This window comes from Anser cygnoides, chromosome 1 (genome assembly GCF_040182565.1).
Source record: "Anser cygnoides isolate HZ-2024a breed goose chromosome 1, Taihu_goose_T2T_genome, whole genome shotgun sequence".
NCBI lineage: Eukaryota > Metazoa > Chordata > Aves > Anseriformes > Anatidae > Anser > Anser cygnoides.
The window spans coordinates 148,469,350-148,485,565 of record NC_089873.1 but is presented as its reverse complement, the minus strand read 5'-3'; the positions used below and the strand labels follow the sequence as shown (position 1 = coordinate 148,485,565).

At 40.4% G+C, this 16,216-nt stretch overlaps 1 protein-coding gene across 2 annotated transcripts in view; it reads right to left on the bottom strand.

Annotated features, from left to right (window-relative positions):
• Positions 1-16,216, bottom strand: part of TUBGCP3 (tubulin gamma complex component 3) — a 55,088-nt gene that overhangs the window by 30,675 nt on the left and 8,197 nt on the right. For both annotated transcript variants that reach the window (XM_048077947.2, XM_066990522.1), the window contains exons 2-7: positions 14,855-14,962; positions 12,937-13,004; positions 11,871-11,948; positions 11,066-11,283; positions 5,208-5,380; positions 2,267-2,385 (exon numbers count right to left, since the gene is read on the bottom strand). In XM_048077947.2, coding sequence (XP_047933904.2) covers positions 2,267-2,385; positions 5,208-5,380; positions 11,066-11,283; positions 11,871-11,948; positions 12,937-13,004; positions 14,855-14,962 — 764 coding nt within the window. The remainder of the gene's footprint in view (positions 1-2,266; positions 2,386-5,207; positions 5,381-11,065; positions 11,284-11,870; positions 11,949-12,936; positions 13,005-14,854; positions 14,963-16,216) is intronic.

Below are 16,216 nucleotides of genomic sequence, written 5' to 3'. Positions count from 1 at the left end.
ATAACCAAAGTGATGACATAAGAAATTTAGAAATCTACCATTAAGGAGTGCTTGGCAAGCATTAAGCATAATTACACATCCCCGAGAATCAAATGAGGAACAAACAAAATTGGCTTAGAGTTATTGTATTTGTATCTGTTAGATACAATCAGAAGCTGCTGGCTTATACAGTGCTGAAAGTCACCAGCAGACCTAATAAGAAGGTTGATATTAGAAAATGTTCAAGCAAGAATCAACAGCTTGGCAAGTATGTTACTTTCTGGGGAAAAAAAATAGATTGTAGTATTTAAAAAAAATAGAAGACTTCCTTTTCTGTGCGCGAACTTGTGCAGCTGGGGGAAAACTATATGCTTTGACTTTTTTTTTTTTGCCTAACATGCAGTCAACACAACTAAAGTAGGGATGCTACTCCTCGTTCATCAGTAAAAGTTCCAGCTGCAGGTCGTCAGGCAATCTAGTCTTCACTGTAGCTCAGTACAAGTGCCAACAAAGAAGAAGGATGGAAGACAACTAACTTCACAAAAATAATCCAAAAGATACTAAGTTCTCAAGAAACAGCACTATTGACCACAAAGTACCTAATAACCAAACTCCCTGAATTAGCATAGTTAGGAGTTTGAAGTGACACAATTTTTCACCTCAAACTAGCCTAGTTGATGTGGAATTTATGCAGAGAAGTAATGAAATCCATTGCAAAATTAGTGATAGCACTTATATTTTCTCCACGTTCCTCTAGAAAAATCCATGACCCTATCTTTCCTCTGCCGTATATAATTTAATTTATATACAGAACTTAATTAACGCAGTGCAGGTGTTGAGGAATTACAAACTATGCAGCATCTGCAGGTGTAGGAGATGACATCCTCAGCAATCCACTTATTAACAAGACTTGGATGAACATAAGGTTTTCATTCCCCTTCCCCCCCCCATAAGCAGCCCTAGAAGTCATTATAGAGCTGTGAGGGGAGCAATTACATATTCCACTTTTTGCTATTATTACACAGAAAAAAAAAAAAAAAGGCGGTCAGTTCAGATATCATAAGTCTACTGTGCTCTTGAACACAAACTGACCCCAAAGCAGCTCTCAGCTATTTTGGGACTAAGTCATATTGTCATAGGATAAAGTTCTTAATGCAATCAGAAGCACTGTCTTCCCAATCGAACAAGAACATGAAAAGCAATTAGTGAGCTGAAACTGAATTGTGATGCAGTATCCTCTAAATACTGAATAGCAAGAAGATACTAAAGCAAGCAGCCCCAGCTGCATGACCTCATCTGATCTCTGGTAAGTTGTAATCAAGTCCGTAGTATCAAGTGGCTAGCATACATGCCATTACTCAGGCTGCTAATTTTTATCCAATAAAAATGGGGTCAAAAACCTGCATCTGCTTGACATTCATTTTTATACACTGATGAAGGCAAATGATGACCAAAATCCTCAAATTAAGCCTTAACTTAGAAGTCTTTGTACTGGCTTAATTCTTGCGGGTCTATCTTGGTAGCTAGAAAAGGTCAGCTTGGGTACTGCCTCTGGACAACTTGTAAAATGCGGGTTTCTTTCTGGAACCCAACCCAGACAATTATCTTTAAATTCATATCAGCACATTTATGTTGCTCTTTAAAACAGAAAGACACAAGAACTTTCAGTCCCCAGTGTGATAGCTACAGTTGTTCTCTAGTCTTGCTCCTTCATTTGGAGCAGCTAGGATAAAGCAGTCAGAACTAATTCCAAGGTCCAAAATTTCTTCAATTCTAAACTCTAAAATTATACTTTCCTAGTATAATAACAGAGCTGGTATCCATTTGTGTGCCTATTTCCATGCACGCATATGCACAAAAGTTTGGACTGAGCAATACGCTAACACCAACAGACATGTTCCTTTCAATCTTTCAGCCACAATATAAAATACTAGAATTCCATATCTTTGCCTCCAAATGTTAAAGAGAAAGTAGGCAAAAGTACATGTGAACTTCAACCATCTGGGTTTCCCTCCTCATTCTCCAAAAAAGGCAATTCCATTTCATATTGCCCCTGCATTTGTTTGATGGTAACTTTCCTTCATCCTGCTGAAGGCATCAAAGTGTTTGACTGAAAATAGAAGATTGCTTAATAGTAATTGAAACTACTCTGTTGTTCAAAAAAAGGGGGGGGGGTGCAGAGCAAGTAATGACTTCAGTTAGTATTTTTATCTACATATTTTTTGTTGCTATTCTGGCCTTACACACCACTCTGCTGACATATGAAATACAAGTCCCCATACAGTACCTTTCCCTCTACTTTATAGCAATTTTCAGAATTGCACATTTTGATGTTTTTGCCATCTATTCCCTGGAAGACATACAAAACATCTCTTACAAGGTTTGCTTCAGTTATTTCAACAGAGCCTAGAAAGAAAAGAAAACAGAATTTAGATTTGTTGGGACAATTAAGTTGGATCACAGATTCAACAAACTATGTAGATGCCTAGCAAAAAAAAAAAAAGGAAAAGAAAGAAAACCAGAAAACCTGTACATATAACCTGCAAAGATTTTTTTTTTCCTGACATTTAATACAACAAACTGACAGGAAAGCCAGTAATTCCCCATGCCTGCCTCTACCGATACCTAGAATTGTCTCAGATCAGGTCAGCTAGTGTGACATGGCGCACGCTGCGTTTTAACAAACACTTCAGCGAGTTCCTAAACTTGTTATCTTCTCTAATTCAATCACCAGAGCAAGTTCTGAGGCAAGCATCACAGTAACTTCACCTTTCTTCATCAACACAGTTGAAGCTTTTAGTTTGGACTTACAGAGTAATCTCTTCTCCATTCGGCTAGGAGAACATCAGAGTTAATTCAGAACGGAGAACTGCCTGTTTAAAAGCGTTATGCAATGCTGAACACCACTGTTCAGTGTAAAAAGATTAATCAAAATCAGACTGCCAGCTGCATAACAGCTACAGAGCTGGCAAAGAGAAAACAGTAAATACAGTTTCTGAACCTTTGATTTAGTAAAGCTATTGCAGCGTTCACGGAACCATAGAAAGGTTTGGGTTGGAAGGGACCTTAAAGCCCACCCAGTTCCACCCCCCTGCCATGGGCAGGGACACCTCCCACCAGACCAGGCTGCCCAAAGCCCCATCCAGCCTGGCCTTGAACACCTCCAGGGATGGGGCAGCCACAGCTTCTCTGGGCAGCCTGTGCCAGGGCCTCACCACCCTCAGAGTGAAGGATTTATTCCGTATGTCTAATCTAAACCCACCCTCTTTTAGTTTAAAGCCACTCCACCTTGTCCTATCCCTACTCTCCCTGACAGAGAGTCCCTCCCCAGTTTTCCTGTAGGCCCTGTTTAGGTACATTCTGCTGTCTTGCTCCTATAACTAGTTAGATGTTAGAATACATTTGTGACTTGGGAAACTAATTGATTTAAAAGAAATAAAAGATTGAAGAAGATGCCATGCAGGTCCCTGCAACTATTCCCACATGTTCTGGGCTAGACAGCACCATCTACTTTTGTGACTTCATTTACGACACCAAGACTGTACAGATTTCAACTCTCCAGTTGATAGTAATCCAGAAATTGAGATGCTTTAACATGCTTCTTCCAAATTTGACAGCACTCTTATTCTCATCAGTCTGCCTCCCAGGCAGATCCCAGCATAAAAACAAAAAAAAATAAATTGTATTCCTGTTTTGGCAAAAGTAGTCATCACCTTAAGATGCTTTTTAAAATTCAGATTCCTTTCATAAGTCTAAGATGTACACAAGAGTGGCTAGTTCCTTTTAGGAACTCTTAGTGAGATGGTAGAAGATTTAAGTGCACTCTCCTTCAATTGCTAAATGGTACAGCAATGCTCCAGATTATATTGTCTGTGTAGGTACAGTAATAAAAAAGCTCTAGTTAACAGCAACAAACTTTAAAAGAAAAAAAAACACTTGTAGTTAGAAGAATTTTATTCACAGAAATATATCTTCTTGAAAATAGTCTTTCATATTCTGAGTACAGTTCTACTACTTCAGCAAGTGCCTACATGTAAGAAAACTTGGTCCTTATACCTATTCCACATAGGGATTAGGAGTCATGGCTGGCTAACTCAATGAAAACAAGTCCTACTGCTCTTTAGAGCAATTAGTACAGCAAAAATAAGAGGCAGGGCTAGATTTGAAAGACAGAAAAAGTCTGTCCATCCTCTTGCACATCAACAGTATTATTAATTAGGTTCTAATTGCCCAGTGCTGCCCTGAGCCACACCAGTACAACTCTGTTCTATTTGCATTGTGTACTGTAACCAGTAAAGAATCTAGATGGAGTTTAAAACACATGGTGAGTTCTGCTGGGGCTCACAGATAGAGCATATTTTAAGCTTATAAGTATCCCTGCATCATTATAAAAGAGTTATTAAAAATACAAAACACCTCATCTTTTTTTTTTTTTTTTCAAACCAGCCAGCAACAGCAATGTAAGATGATAACATCTGCCATTAGCTCCCTTACTCAGAACAGTCTCCCATTTTTATAGTAAAGGCAGAGTGGGTTGAAACTTCCACAGCAGTTGCTGCAGAGATGATCTGGTAAACAATTCCTCCTTAGCTACGCTTGAATAAATTCAGAATACATCCTCCAGACATCAGTTTCAAGTTTACAGCTACTTAAAGAAGTAAATGAGTAATATTTATCTATTTTTCTAATTGACAGTAACCTATGGCAATTGCTCTAAATAAAACTACCATAAACAATCTACTAACTAAAAAAAATAAATACTTTTGAAGGCTCTGTATTCCAATGCACAATTCCAAGTTTTAAAAGACTGAATCACAAACACGAGTGTCTTTCATCATTCTATTCATTGAATTGTTGTTCTGACTTTCTAAAAGCAGTAGCATCTTTTGATCATCAGAAGAGTGACTGCTATGTGTAACCACAATCACTTGATTCTGACAAACACTGCAACACAGTCATAATCGTTTAAGTAAACCAAAACACATCAAACCAAACATTGCAAAAACAAATTAACAACCAACTAAAGCAACTGTGGCCAAATACACTACTGTCTTGCACATTTATTTCTATCCTTCTATCAGATACATTTTAGAAAAACTCCTCAAACAATACAACGTGCTATAAAACTATTTCAAAAAACATTTAAAAATATTGGTGGTTGTAGATAAAACAATTTAGAAAGTTAAATTTTGTAGAAAGATAAATTTAACAAATGCATCTTTGCTTACCACTTGTATCCCCTTCTCGCCTTGACCTTGGCACACCACGGGAAACAGTATTTGAAAAGCCTTTTGAGGTAGCACTTTGTAAAGAAGGCTGGCTTGCCGTTAGAGTCCATGCAAGACGTGACCCTAATTGCTGACGGAGGCAGTCTCCAACACCTGGAGCTTGATAGGATTGTCTAAAAGGACAAACGGAAGAAACATCTTGAAAACCTTGACTCTATATCCATCTACTGGTTTGGGGTATGCAAATTATGAAAGATGCCCTAAACTTGAGGGCTTTGTTTATTGAAAAAAGAAACATTAGAAAAGGTGCAGAACATACAAGCCGTTTATTGTTTCATACAAACCTTAACTTCCACACATCCCCCGTAACAAAGAAAGGGGAGAACAAATTTAAACAAATATTATTTCATATCAGAGAATGAAGTACTTAATTCACTGAATTGTGTAGATATGCTGAAGTGGATTGAAAGTGAACACAATTGTTCTTATCTCAGACCACAAAAAAAAAAAACATAAAAAAATAATTGCTACTTGAATTTGTAGTTACATGCAAGACAGAACTAAAGGTAAGAAGAGAAAAAAGGTTCACTTTCATTCTACTCTGTTTAGGATAGTTGTATCGAGTGCCTGAAGATGTGATGGAGGAGGGAGCAGCTAGATAGTTCCAATTTCCCTCCCTTTCAAACTTATCATTCTTCTCACAAAAACAACTTTAAAAGCAAAAATTTTAAGAGTAGGAATTAGCTTCCTGATTATTTCTGTACCATGATGATGAAAACAAAGTTGAAAATATTTGCAAGTGACTTTTGCCCCTGACAGATCCTCCATCTTCCCCTACCTGAATATAAACATTTTACTTATTTAAAATAATATTAAAAAAAAAAGGCACTGAAAGAACGCCGCAAAGCTGTGAAAACACAGTTGTAGTGAGAGATAAAACAAGACTACAACATAAACGTTCATGTATAAAGGTGGAGGAATTCCTTTGCCCTCTCACTCACCACACCATAATTCATGGTATGGCCAAGCAGCATCAAACTTAGATGATTGTAACTGAGGAGAAGAACACAGCCTGCAGGACAGAGCAACAGCATTGTGTTTAGCACTTGTAATGCCTCAGCAAGAGCACAACGCTGAATTTAGGCTGTTATACTTCAAAAAGAAAGCACATTAAGAAACAAAAGGGCATGAACATACAGAGAAGTTTACTCCTGCCATGGGCAGGGACACCTCCCACCAGACCAGGCTGCCCAAAGCCCCATCCAGCCTGGCCTTGAAGACCTCCAGGGATGGGGCAGCCACAGCTTCTCTGGGAAACACGTGCCAGTGCCTCACCACCATCTGAGGGAAGAATTTCCTACTAACTTCTCATCTAAATCTCCCCTCTTTTAGTTTAAAGCCATTCCCTCTTGTCCTATCACTACACTCCCTGGCAGAGTCCCTCCCCAGCTTTCCTGTAGGCCCCAGGGAGGCCACGATAAGGTCTCCCCAGAGCCTTCTCTTCTCCAGACTGAACAACCCCAACTCCCTCAGCCTGTCCTCATAGGAGAGGTGCTCCAGCCCTCTAATCCTCTTTGTGGCCCTCCTCTGGACTCGCTCTAATACATCCACGTCCTTCTTGTGCTGGGAGCCCCAGAGCTGAATGCAGCACTCCACGCGGGGTCAAACGCTCACAGAAAGATCCGATTTGGGTTGCCCAGTTCACTGGCTACAGGACTAAGGAGAGAGCAGCGAAGTTGTTATAAAGTGGAACAGTTTGAACAGGTCAGACCAAGAATATGTTGGGAACAGCACAGGTTCCGCTGATATTCCTAAGCAGGCAGACAGATGAAATAACCTCGCTGATACACCTGCCTATACTTCATCAGGATTACAGGATGGTGGAGGCTGGAAGGCACTTCTGGAGATCACCGACTCAAACTCCCGCTTAAAGCAGGGTCAACTAGTGGAAGTTGCCTGGGGCCTTGTCCAGGCAGGTTTTGAATGCTTTCAAGCCTGGACACCACACAACCTCTCCAGGCAACCCACTCCAGTGTTTCACAACATGGATTTCCATGACCCACTTCACAGTAAAAGAAGGTTTATGCTTCAGTGGGACTTCCTATGTCACAAGCTTTGCCAGTTTCCTCTTGTCCTTTCCCTGGGCACAACTGAGAAGAGTCAGGCTCAGTCTTCCCTGCTCCCCTGCTCAGGTACTGACACGTACTGGTTAGATCCCCGAGCCTTTTCTTCTCCAGCCTGAACAGTCGCAGCTCTCTCAACCTCCCGTCACGCATCAGATGCTCCAACCCCTTAATTAGTTTTGCGGTCCCTTCTCTGGAGTTGCTGCTGTTTGCCGGCCCAACTCAGGAAAAAACCTTGGTGTCCTTGCAGGCGGTTATCTGCACGGCTGGGCTTGCTGTGCAGTCGGGAGCCAGGAAGGTGGGCACTGGGAACAAGGCAGCAGGTGTCAGCGGGAGCTGGAGGGCTCTGTGCAGTGCTGCAGTCTGCCTCTCAGCCTGGGGAAGGTGGACACTAAGGAGGGAGAAGGTCAGCTACAATCCTCAGGAGCGCGGACAACTGCTGAGTGGGTAGTTGGGCTGAGTTTTGTGAGGCTTGAAGAGGAAAAGGCTCAGGGGGCTGTGGCTGAGGCTTCCAGGCTAACAAAGGACAAGCCAAATGCAAAGTTGTGGGATTTGATGAATGGCTATGGGAGGAAAGGATGCGCTCCGTGAAATGAGCAGGAGGTTGGTATAAAACAGAAGAGCAGACATCTTGCAAAGCGTATTTCCCTATGGTGTTGTGGCAGAAGGCAGTATCAGTGGATTGAAAAGATGGTTATACAAGCGTGTTGAAGGCAGCTCTGTAAACTGCCATTAAAAAGGGTGAGCAAGGGTGCATCGTCTGACAGCCAGAAGGCTACAGCTGGGGTGCAGGGTGCCTTAAGGGGAACAGAATGTAGAGAGGGGTCAGCTTCGCATGTTCTTGCACTGCATTTTTTTTTGCCATTTTTTCCCCTCGTGTCAGATTCATAGGGTACGTTCTGCAGCCCTTTGGTCATTTTTGTGGCCCTCCTTTGGGGCTTTTCTGGTCTGCCCACATCTTTTTTGAACTCTGGGGACCCAAACAGGACACGGTACTCTAGGTGTAGGCTGACAAGCACTGAGCAGTAAAGGAGGATGATCACATCTCTATCTCTGCAAGTAATGACCCTGCAGATGCAGCCCAGGATCTAATTTGCCTTCATTACTGCAGCAGCACACTGCCAACTTATGTTCATCTTGTTGTCCACGAGGACCGTGCTGCTTCCCAGCCACACAGAACCTAGCCTGTACTGAGCTCTTCAGTTGTGTTGTCCCTGGTACAGGACCTTACATGAGTCTTTATTAAACTTAGTACAATTCTTGCATGCCCACTCTTCCACCCTTTTCAGGTGTCTCAGTAAATGACTCTCCCTCCTGAGATGTTGTACTGGATCCATCTGGGATGGAGTTACCTTTCCCTGCAGCAGCCCACACAGTGCTGTGCTCTGCGCATGTAGGCACAAGAGCACTGGTATCATATCAGTGTTGTGTCTACTGCTGAGCAACGCTGGCACAGCATCAGGACTCCCCCCAGAGCCAGCAGGCTCGGAGTGGGCAAGAGGCAGGGAGGGGACATCCCTAAAACCAAAGAGATTCTCCATACCATGTGGTGTCACACTCAGCAACAAAAGGTGGGAGAGGGGAAGGAGAGGGGGCCTCTTGTTATGAAGCCACCCACCCTTCCCAACAACTGCTATATGTATTGAGGCCCTGCTTCCTGGGACATGGCCAAGCAACACTCATTGATGGGAAGTAGAGAGTAATTTCTCTTCTCTGTGCTTCCATGCAGCCTTTGCTTGATTTCCCCCCCACCCCTTTTCCCTTTAATTAAATTATCCTTATCTCAACACGAGTTGTTTTTTCCAGTACATTTTCTTCTCAGCCTCTTCTTCTAAGGAGGGGGAGTGAGAGAGCAGTTGTGGTGGAGTTCAGCTGCCCAGCTGAGTAAAACCACCACACGTCTACTTCATCACCCAGTTTAACATCAGCAGACTTGCTGAGTGTGCTTTCCGTCCCATCACCCAGATCACTTACGAAGATATTGAAAAGCATGGGGCATAGGCATGGTATCTGTCCCTGTGGGACCACAACTTATGACAGGCTGCCAGCCTGAGTAAAAAAACATTGAACAGCCCACTCTGAGCAGTTAAGCAATTTCCTAATTACCTCAGACAATCACCCAATCTGTACCTTGGCTGTCAAGAAGACTGCTTAACTTCTTCCTTCCCTCTGACACCTTCTCCAATGTTTAGATCAAACCCATGAGCTACTGGGTGCTTTAATGAATCACTTAACTACAGCTTTCTGGCTGTAATTAAAAATGCAAGTTTGGAAGTAGGCTGACAACCAGAGAAGGTGAAGGAACCAGTTATAGCTTGATTATTAAAGTGAAATATGATGTGTGAAGTCTGATGTCTGCATTTATGTACCTATGCAAAACCAAAGTCTGATCATAAAGGCACCTGCCATCAGCCTAAGGAGAGTGTCTTTAGAAGACCTGTGGGTACTTGTTCAAGTCTGGTCACAAGGGCACCTTCCAGTAGGCATTATCAACACCAAAATATCAGCTGTGTCACCAAATCATGGACCTTAAGAGGACTATAGATATTAGTAATGGACTAGACTGATGTAAACACAGCAATTTCAGAGTTTAGAATATGCCTGGACATGGCTCTCACTTGCTTGTTTACATGGAAGATTATGCTCTCTGATGAACTGTACATAACGGTTACAAATCAGCAACTAGAAGAGCTTGTACACTTAGCACATTGATTTCAAATCTAGGTTAAACTGTTTGTTGTTGAGTCTTCCTTTTTTTTTGGTGTGTGTGTGCAAGTCAACTCCTCAGGCCAACATCAATAAATCTGTCATTACTCTTACAAACAATGGCATGGTGAGAGGTAAATCCTTGGCACAAGGAACTTTGTTCTCCAAAAAAATTGTTCTTAGGAACATTTGCATGTTAAACAGAAGCTAGAAACAAACCTTGACAACTCCCATTAGAACATGAGCTATGCCTGTAATTACGATCAAGTTTGCGTATTGTAATTGTCAAAAAAGCATCGTACGAAGGAAATACAGTGTCAAGAAGTCCTAAGGATTTAACTGATTCAATAGGAAGAACAAAACACTGAAAGTATAGATGAAAAGCTGATTTTGCAACAAAATCCCACACAGAAAATTTATTTTGACACCAGTCTGTACTGTGTCATTTATCACAGGTCAAGAATGCTAAACTGATGCTAAAATCAGTTAAAGGATGCTGCCATTGACCTAAATATGGCATGCCTTTATTCTTTTCAATATAAACAGGCCATCATCCCAAGACCTTGATAGAAAAGGTACTGCTTGGTAGTACCCTACATTAACAGCAATCTCTGCCAATTACGAAGTAGATTTTCATTTTTTCTTTCAAGTAAAGAAAAATCAATGAAAATGAAATGAAAAAGTAATGGGATTGCCATAAAACAACCCAAAGATTAAAAACATATGTATTTCGAGATAGAAGATGGCTTTTTCCTACTCTTTTCATCCTAACAAGGAAGCAAATAAAAACCCTTGTTTCCGAGGGGAAATCCCTTTCCCTGGGACCCCTAGGAACAGGTACTTAAACAGTCTCCAGTTTCCTCTCCAACTAACTGTATGAGAGTCATCAAAAGTGGATCAAAGATGGGCTATCCTAGATTACCTAAAACTGCAGAGAAGGTGGTGGTGGAGGAAACTAGAAGAGGACAAAAAGCAGATAATCTCTAGTCTTCTCCAAACTTATTTATGAACTTAAAAGGCTTAATTTACCCTGGAAGGAGTGACTGTGGAGTTGGCGTTGGCCCATTGAGGGCATACAGGCTGATGCTGCTGATCCCACTGCTCCCCATGCTGCCAGAACTCTGGGCAGATTGAGCATTGCGGTCTTGGTAATTCAGCGGAAGGCTTTGAGGTCTGGCATAGTAATAAGGGGTTGAGTGAGCATCCCGTGGCAATGCTTGAGCAAAAAGCGTGGCATAACTTGATACCTGAAAAGGAAGCGAGTTGGAAAAAGTTTTGTGAGTTGTTCTAAGTCATGTCTTAAGTTAATAGCGGCGTAATATTCAAGAATACAAAAATAACTGAAGACCATGATTATGCTAAGATTTTTTTTTTTTTTTACTAAAATTAAGATGACAAAAGAGCAAGTCCCTTACAGCAATCAAAAGCCCTTTTAGCAACATAACTTATTTTTGCCTGTGAATTGTCAATAGTAGTAACTGTAAAAGCACTTTGGCTCTAGCAGAGCTGCAACCAGAGAAAGAATTTTCTTCTCCTTACTCCATTTCATACTCATTAGTACATGAGCAGACATTACACCACCAAGCAGAAAACAAAACCATCTAGCAAAGTCACAGCTCAAGCTACAAGTGATAGACAGCTCAATTTTGCACTCAATTATAAGAAAATTGCAAACACTTGTGCCAAATGTATTCTTCCTTTTAGCCTCACACACAACAACCACACACGATCTGGTTTCTAGAAGCGTTTAAGTCTGGATAGTGACTCAATGACACCCAAACTAAGCAACATATGTTCACCTTTTCTCAGAACTAGCCAGTATCTCCTCACTTACCTTATTAGACTGCTTACGGGGATCTTCACTGAGACTAAGCAAGAGGTAGAGTATTGACCATTTATTTTTCAAAATGCCCTTTCAAAAAAAAAAGAAAAGAAATTATAAAGAGTTACAACCAACTTTTATAATTTTTATTATCCAGTCTACTAAAATGTGCACATTTAAATTAGTTTACCATAAAACTAACACCAGCTTGGAACTGCACTCCTAAATAAACTAGGAGTGCAATATAGCCTCTGTAACACTATTTTACGAGCTTTCTCTATTGTGTTCATGTCATGAACTATCGCATGCTCTGAGATCAGTAAGTATTTAAATTTAAAATTCATTGCTACTAAGAAAAACAATTTTATAGATTTGAACTTTTACCACCATTCCTACACACTTTCACCACTTAAAACATCTTTGACTTGGATTCAACTCTAACCTAAAAGTAAAGAAGCTTTTGGTACAATAGCTAGCAAAGAACTGTCTTTTCTTCCCTTTCCCCTTCACCCTCCTTTTCAGAGAGGCTTCAAAAGTTTGAAGGTGAGAGCAAACTGAGGGTAAATTTTCTGTTACACAGAAAACATCTTTTACATTAATTTTTGTTGTGAAAAAAAAGACGTACAAATGACAACTATTTTATTACTGCCCAGCATATTCTATTGTGCTAAATACTTGACTGCTGCTAATCTGTTCTGGATTCTCCATAAACTTATTTTTCACCTACCTCAGATAAATTTGTCCTCACATCTTCACCTCCTTTTACCCAATTCATTATCATGAATCATGGGCTCCTACACACTAACATTTTTTTCCAATCAGTACACCAACACACAGTGCTCTTTGATTTATATTAATGTCAGCAGAACCAAAGCCAGCAAACCCTTAACCTTTAACAATAAAAATCTGTGACAAATTCAGAAGCATGAGGACTGTTTAAGCCCTAGATTAATAAGAAAACTTGCAAGTTATTGCCATAAAACAAGAAGAAACAAAAGAAAGAGCTGTCCAGAAACAGCTCTATAACATCAAAAGATGCCTGTGTGCGTTCAGTTTCCTTACACATTTATTACACTACCTGCGAACTGAGCTTTCTGTAGAGTTCTGAAAACAAAGCAGCATCTGCTTCCCTTCTTTGTCGTACAACTGAAAAAAAAAACAAATATAGATTAAAGAACTGAAATCAGTGTAGTAATCACATCAGAAATTATATACTGTGGTAAATTGGAAAACATAAGCATAATTATGTTTTCTTGGGTAAATGTTTCACTTTTGTCACTCAGACCTTTGCCTGTTTTCATGTTATCTGCACTCCTGCCCCTTAAAAGTTCTTGCAGCAGAAGTAACCTAATGCAAGCAACTGTTTCTCTTAGAACAAGAGACATCTTTTAAATATGTTTATTTATTTATTTATTTATTATTATTGTTATTTTATTTTTAAAGTCTAGCTTACCTTTCTGTCGGTTTTGGGGATTAACACAACTGAAAACAGATACAGCTAAGAATGCCATAAAGCAATTTAGAAAACTAAGTGTGATTTCCATATTAGGCGATGAAAGAAAATAGCAGTGTCATTTGGTCAAAGCCAAGCAAAGCTTCAATGTCACAGAACTTCTATATATGAAGGAAAGTAACAGTTTTGATCACAGCCAGTTATATAATAGAAGTCTTTGCTCAGAGGAGTACTTTTAAGCTTTAAGACATCTTCAGAAAACCAACTTCATATCAGAGTCACATTTAAAAAAATGTTAAGACAAGATCTAAGGAAACGTTAATAAAACAATTGTTGCTTAACATTAGAAATGCTAACTAATATTAAAAGCCACTGCAAAGTACAGTTTAACAAGTAAGTCACCAACTGCATAACAACTCCAAAATAAATATAAAGTTAGAGGGATGTATCCAGTCATGACCACTAACATCTAACTAGAAGATGAAGCTGGGGAGAAAGAAGATGAGGGAGATAAATCAGCTTCGTTGTTCCTTGCCTGTTGAGGGAATAGGCAAAAGCAGAACAAGGGTATATGCTGACGTGCTGCTTCGTACTGGCCAAAACACAGAGAAATTATGTGCAGAAGTGTTTATTGTAGAATACAGTGTTTCAGAGTTGCATCTGGAGAAACTCTGATGGGCTTATTTGCCTATCAGGAAGTAATGGAAGCTCTGATTTAGCAAAAAAACAGGTGTGCTTTAAAAGGTTACAACCACTGGCTTTGGATATCCTAACTCTTACCCTCCTGAGTGAATGTTTGAAGCTCCTTAACACAAATAGGAAGCTTTATGTTAATTCGTAATTACTTGTGGACATTCTAGGTGAGAAGCTGCTGAAAGCATTATCTGGCTTTTTAAAAAGAATGTCTCACAACCTCATTGGATTCACAGACTAACACTTGACTCAAGGCAGCATAGTGCACAATGTAATATAACTGCAATTTAACGTACACTGTCCCAGTCTAATGCTTTGGCTTTGAGAAGGTGGTTGTAGATAAACTTGTAGGAAAACTGAAGGCAAGAAATATCAGGTAAGTTGTATGAACAATGACTCCATCCATCCCCAGAATGCTCATTCATTAGGTTTCACACAGGTGCTCATGAAGTTAATTATACTAAACAGTAGTATTTTAAGATACACCTCAAAAATATCAGTCTTCCAAACCAAAATTGGAATTAATGAAGTCCAAATAATATTAAAATGAAAGAAGTTAAGTATTAATTGTTCTTTATTTCTGTGGTGGCTAAGATAGAGAAAATGATTCATACTGCAGCAAGGGAAAATTAAGCTGAGCATTCAGGAGCATCAGAACTGTTAATACAAACAGCCACTCAGGGACGGCAACTAGGGGATTCCTGGAATTTCTATCACAAGTTTTTCAAGGACAGTCATAACAAACAGAACTGTCTGTGAGGCAGAGTGGTCCCATCTTCAGAGGAATAAAATGATTAGATAGTTTACTGAAAAACTTCCACACATATCTAAGAAACAAAGATGCACGTACGTTCTTTCTTGATTTTCTCTGCTACAAGAAATTCATCCCGTTCAACGGTGGGAGCAAAGTTGCTTCCAATAACTCTCACTGCGTACTGAAACTGCTGGGCTGCATCAGCTGAAAGAAAGAAGAAAAACCCTCTCAGTTAAGCAGACTGCTGAATTTCTATTAAAAGGGAAAGAACAGAAGAGTTAAAGACATAAGATTACTTTGCTATGACTGAATTTTGCATAAATGTACGCAGCTTAGATCAGGTACTGCTATATTATGTTCCTTAGACGCACTTCTAACCAGAGGGCAGTGAAGTCCAGTTTACCCGTGAGCAGATATTTCAAACACACTCACCTATACGTACCCTATAAAGAGAAATGCACAGAAATTTGTAAATAAACCTTTCCTATTTTGTTCTGACGGAAGAGACACTTAGGCCTGCCTAGTCTAAGAGAGCACTGGCAATCTTGAAGCTGCCCTGCAGCAATCCACAGCCTGAAGCACTGAGGGACTGGGCACAAAGTCACACAATTCAGGTTACACATAGGAACAACGCAGCCATGTTCACCAGGTACATTCTCTCATCCAGCACCAAACTGGATTATCCTACCTGTGGACGTGAACTCAGATGTCTGCAACAGTGGTTTTACCAGTTTGCGTGTTGTTTTCAGATGTGGTTTTTGTTTGTTTTAAAACCAGTTTACATGGTTTTACCACTTCAGGTCAAAGCTAGCTCAGAGATACCTGCATCTTATTCCAGTGCATAACCCACAAGCCAGTGATCTCCCTCCACTACTCTTTCATCATACAAAGGTTCTAATTTTCATCTCGTTGCCAAAAATATTGATGCAAACATCTCTGCTTTGTGGGAAGATTATTAATCTGGTAACACAGAGATAGGGACAGCTTGGCATTAATGCCCCTACCGTCCCACTTATTCATATGAAAGACAGTCAAGCAGTAACCCCATGGACACATTGAGTGCCATTTGAAGTTCAAAGTGCTGGATAAATTTCTAATCCTCTTATAGGAGTAACTATAATAACACAAAGGGAAAACTTTATGAGAAAAGTAAAGCACCTAAGTGTGTAGAAACAAAGAACCACAGAAAGGATTGGGTTGGAAGGGACCTTAAAGCCCACCCAGTTCCAACCCCCTGCCATGGGCAGGGACACCTCCCACCACACCAGGCTGCCCAAAGCCCCATCCAGCCTGGCCTTGAACACCTCCAGGGATGGGGCAGCCACAGCTTCTCTGGGCAAAGTGTAGTGTCAGCTATACATTTTCTGATTTCAGGGAAAAACACTGCTCAATTCCAGGTATTAAGTCCGTTTTATATATAAAAACACTGCATGCCAACGCACGTTCTACTCAGTTAAG